The 5216-nt window shown below is 44.2% G+C and overlaps 1 protein-coding gene across 1 annotated transcript in view; it reads left to right on the top strand.

Annotated features, from left to right (window-relative positions):
• sema3d (sema domain, immunoglobulin domain (Ig), short basic domain, secreted, (semaphorin) 3D) overlaps positions 1-2116 on the top strand; it is a gene marked incomplete at its 5' end in the record, with an annotated part of 36428 nt that extends 34312 nt beyond the window's left edge. The window contains one exon of the mRNA XM_080841576.1: positions 1637-2116. Coding sequence (XP_080697702.1) covers positions 1637-2047 — 411 coding nt within the window. The 3' untranslated portion in view covers positions 2048-2116. The remainder of the gene's footprint in view (positions 1-1636) is intronic.
• Between the last annotated feature and the right edge of the window lie 3100 nt (positions 2117-5216).

The raw sequence follows: 5216 nt of genomic DNA, 5'->3' as shown, positions 1-5216 counted from the left end.
ACATCAGAACTATCAAGGGGAGAGAGAGAGAGACAGAGAGAGGGAGAGAGAGAGGAACAGTCAAAAGAAAAAAAGATGAGGCAAGGAGTTGTGAACCCCAGGTGTATTGCAAAGCAAGAGTCAGTAGTATTTATCAGTAAAGCCTTTGGAGCAATTCTTAAGACTAATACGATTTGTTGTAAGCCCGTGAACAGATTTTTTTTTGTGTGTGTTACCAAGACATCCCAGCTGGTAAGGCGAACAACGTTCTACATCTAACTTGCTAACAAAGTTTTCAAATTAAGGACAAGAGAAATAAACAAACTTTCTTGGACCCGCGCCCTGGCTCTCTCAGAATAGCTTAGCGGGGACAGAGGCAGGCACCAAAGGGAGCAGGAGAACAGAGAGCAGAGTCAGTGAATACGAGCGCGAAAGATAGATGGAGCAGGGACAGAGACAGAAGGAGATCGATGTATCAGGGTTTCTGTGGCGGTCAGCAGGACCCTGGCGTTGCGTTCACCTTGCCCGCGTTCCTATGAGCTCAGCATCTTCAGGCCAGCCCTGATTGACCCTTGACCTCGATCGCTCGACATCCTTCCTCCTCCAGAAGTCATTAGCATGACTGACACACAGCTTGTGTATAGATTAGAGTCACCCTCATGTCCTTAGCCACATACATATGCGAATACACACCCATAAACCCAATGCACATGCATGCAACTACACACACACACACACACACACACACACACACACATGCAGATACACACACCTTGCACATAGATTAGGATTGTTCTCCATGTGATGGTTAGTGCTTGTGAAGTCACGGTGCACTCCAAAACAAGGGCAGGTCAACTCATTATTGGGTTTCAGGAATGCCCCTGTTTCCGTTCTAGCTTTCTCTCTTTCACCCTCTCTCTCTCTCACTCCCTCCCTCTCACTCTTGCTTTATCTCCATCCATCTCACTTGCTCTCCCTTACTATTAAACAGAAGGCTTGTTGATCTAATTGCAGCTTAATGAGCAGTCATATAGTAATTAGTAACAATTATCCACTGGCAGAAGCCCAAACTCTGAGGTCACTCAAGCGACCCTTCGACTGTGCCGGTGACCTTTGACCTTGGCTGGGAAGCCTTCTTTTGTCCTGCCCTAATTTGCTGTGTCATTGTGTGGGTGATTTATGAGGCAAACTTCAACAGGTGACTGCTGTGTTTTCCATTGAGGGCACCAGCTTAACGAAAGCATGCCAAGGCAGTAATGGCCCCGTTGCCCGAGCCGGAGTTGTTTTTCACATCAGCAATCTAGTGGCCTCAAGTGTGCAACTAGAGATGTTTTGACCTTGCTGTTGTCATTGGTGTAGTCTTGTTTTGGAATGTGTCTCAAGTGTACTGTCTTTATTTTTCATTTTTTTTAGTTTTTGGCTTCCATGCCTACTCAGATATGTCACTCTCTTGAGATGCATGAAGAAATAACTATATACCATGAAGTAGAACGTTTTGAATGCGTTTGAAATGTATTCGTGGAGTCACATCAAATGAAACAGATAACGCTTACAATACAAACAACAATGTTGGTAATTGAAAAATTGCCGTGTGGAGATGACTGATGAGTGTGTTTGTGTGTGTGTGTGTGCGTGCGTGTGTGTGTGTGTGCTGCAGGTCAAGGCTGACGATCGCGTGCTGGTGACGGAGCGGGGGCTGCTGATTCGCTGGCTGCAGCGGAACGATGCCGGCTCCTACCTCTGCACCTCCCAGGAGCAGCGCTTCACTCGCACCCTGCTGCGCTTCTCCGTCCGCGTCCTCCAGAACGGGCAGCTCGATGGTCACCCGCCACCACCACCATCACCGCCCCAGCGGGGGCCCGCCGAGGACCCCACCGCCTCCGTCGCCATGGGGGCCGAGGGCCGGCAGCGCTACAAGGACTTCATGCGCATGCTGAGTGGGCCAGCGCGGTCCATGGATGAGTACTGCGAGACGCTGTGGTTCCGTGAGAAGCGCACACGCCTCCGGGGCAAGTGGAAGCACATGCAGGAGATCCGCAAGAGCCGCAACCGGCGACACCACCACTGAGTCCAAAAGGGCTCCCAGAAACCAGCCAACTGAGGGTTCAAACCAGCTCCCTAAAGACTATCACACAGTTTCCACCAACTACAGCAAAGAAAGGTTATAGCGTATGTTACATATCACTTGCACAATATCCATTGCGTTGCAACTACATGATAACAGTGTAACATGGTAAACATGAATATATAATTGTACTTACATAGCTTTACATTTTTAAATATAACTAGTTTATGTAAGTACAAAACATCAAAGTTCTGTTATTAACTCATGTTTTAGTATGTTACACGCTATTTCGAAATGTAGTTACAATGTAATGAGTGTGAACTAATAAACAAGGTTCCAAGAAGCTATAAATCGAAAACAAATTTTTTTTTTTTTGGACCAGAGTTAGCTATCATGAAATGGCTAACAATCGAGCTAATTTCTATGTCTGTAAGATGTTGTCTTTGTCATGTAGTTTCATTTCTTCCATTTTGGCATATATACCTTTGGGTTGCTAAGCTTTGTTTAGATAGCCAAGCTATTTGTCATATGCTAATCAGATTTTTTACCAGGTAAAAATGTAATCATGGAACTACCCATTGGATATCTGTTCCAGCAGATTGCCACATTTCAATTTACAGTTCATTTGGAGAAGGAGAACACATTCTTAATTTGCAGCCAAGAGTCTAGGCTTTGAATGTATTTCGGACTGGATGAAAAAAAGACCCGCAGCCCTCCAGGATAACAGTCTGCTTCCCTTGGGTTAACAGACCTAAAATTAGCCTGCACTATGGGGTTTTGGAGGACCACAGTCTCAGTAGAGAATGAGGGTTAGTAAAGACAAATGCCTGGAGAGGTGAACTATGGACTGTTTTTAAGGGGGAGGGTTCTTTTAGCAGATAGATGGATCTGAGGGCATATGCTGAGGTAGTCTCACTATATAGAAAAAATCTGTCTCTATATCATATTGAAAGCTGTCAGGTTGTTGTAAGTGCCTCTATGTATTATAACCCCTGTGGTCATTGAAGCTTTGCAGTGAGGATTTGTTGCACAAATTTCAAAAAAGTAACAAATCATAAAACCTTCAGAACGATCGTACATTTTTGTGTCCGTGATTTGGTTTTTCTTTTTGCTGCTTGCCAGTCTTACTTTGACTAAATGTTTCCATTCCTGGCACAACAACAGAAAACACATTTTTTTTTTTCCTTTTTCTTTTTAATCAAAAGCAGAAGGCTTCAACCATCCTATTTCACATGTCGCACAATGAAAACACATTCATGTTGAATGTCTGTAAATATTTATACCACTTGTACAGAAGAAACTGCATGCTATTGCCCTGACTCACATACATGTAGTGATATATTTAAGCATAATGACAGCAGCAGAGATGGTGGAGGAGTCCATCTGGACGCTGCTTATTCAGGACTGCAGATTGAAATGGATAAGCAGAGCATGCAACATTCTGTTTATGAAATGGCATTGGTCCAGTCAGGCGGTTTAAACTCCGCCTCCATGGTTAAATTGCTTTAATGACAAAGGACGTTCACCCCCATCTCTGAAGAACACATATAGATTTAGGTGGTGCAAAGCATCATATATTTTTTTGTCTATTGACAATGATGTTTCTGTTTTGTAGGTAAGCTGTTCATGACATTATTTAAATTTATGATGGAGGCGTAGCTCTGTAATTAAACTTTTTCCCCCCCTTGTAAACATGTTCCATGCTCTGTGTGCTTAGTGTCCTGCATGCCTGGTGAGTTTTATGAATGTAATGCTTTGCATACTTTTGAGAGGTACTCATGTCACTTGTGATATAGTCATTGGCTATCTAAAGAATGTATATGAGGGGTATTTTTGTGCATACGCACACATGGACTGAAGACAGAGTTGCAGAAGCTCCCAGCCCATCTCATGACTCCATAATGACCCAAACAAAGTGAGCTGCTGTGAAGTGTTCCATGATTGATTTAAGTCATACCGCAATTGACAGGCACAGTGCTGAATGCGCCCTTTTGCCAGTGTGTTAAAGCGGTTGCAGATGGGATTAGTGTTTGACCTTTTCATCACCCGCAAACATCCATCTCACCCAGCTGCTTGTGTGTGCGTGGGTGTGTGTGTGCATGTGTGCGTGTGTGTGCGTGCATGTGTGTGTGTGTGATGACCTGATTCGACACTGAACCTGACCAGTCTAACTCATCACAACTATCTCTCTCTCTATCTCTCTCTCTCTATCTTTCTATCTATCTATCTATCTATTCATCCATCCATCCACCCCCATCCATACCCTTTTCTTCTATCTGAGTCAGGATGAAGCATCAGAATGCTCTGAAACCCACACGAGCAGCAGGGGATGTGTGTATTAAGGCAGCGGGGGGAATTCTCATCCATCACAGCGTGACTCACTAGAGAATCCTTCACTTGTTAGATTGCAGCCCAATTCTTTCGACTGCCAAATGAAGGCCGTCCACCTCAATGTGGCGGAAAAGTCAGAGCGTACGCACAAAGAAATGTAAAGTGTTTTGTGAGACTGTTGTTTGTGTCGTTTCTTGTCTATGTGTTGTGTGTGTCTGCTCATTTTCTGTATGTGGGGCACTTTGCTGTTCCCGGGCCAAATATGACTTTTGTGAAGTTATTATAGTGTTGCATGTTGGCTTACAGTCAATAAAAGGGTTGAGGTATTTTTGCCAGCCGTATGGCCACTGTTGCCTTTAAAAAGGGCTCGTATATCTGTTGTGGTTGGTGCTGCTGGTGTATGGTAAAGGGGATGAGATGTTTGCCATAGTTGTGTGCTCGCTGGTTCACTGAAGATTTCTGAGCTCGCTGGCTGAGGTTGAGGTTACTGTGGAGTCTACCCCGCTGTTCCTCTGGCTGTGGAGTGGTCTAGACACTAGATTACTGAGGCAAAACTCTAATTATGCCCTAACAAAAAACATCGTTTTCCAAATAGCGCATTCGCCGTCCACAAGGGTCAAAGCGAGTGCCAGCGCCTGAACTTAGCCAACTGATAATTAACTAGTTAAATATGCATCAGTCACACACATTTGCAAACTTAAAGCAAAAACATGGCCAAAACAACGCAAACATTATTTGGAGCAGATGCTGAACCATGAAATTAGTCTTTTTTCATTATTGTGTAAATTACCTGGGAGAAGGTACATACTTTCACCAGCAATGATAAGTGTGTCCTAGTGTG

Source organism: Sprattus sprattus (genome assembly GCF_963457725.1).
Source record: "Sprattus sprattus genome assembly, chromosome: 7".
Classification (NCBI taxonomy): Eukaryota; Metazoa; Chordata; class Actinopteri; order Clupeiformes; family Clupeidae; genus Sprattus; species Sprattus sprattus.
The sequence above is the reverse complement of the archived record's forward strand: the minus strand, read 5'-3'. Positions and strand labels throughout refer to the sequence as shown.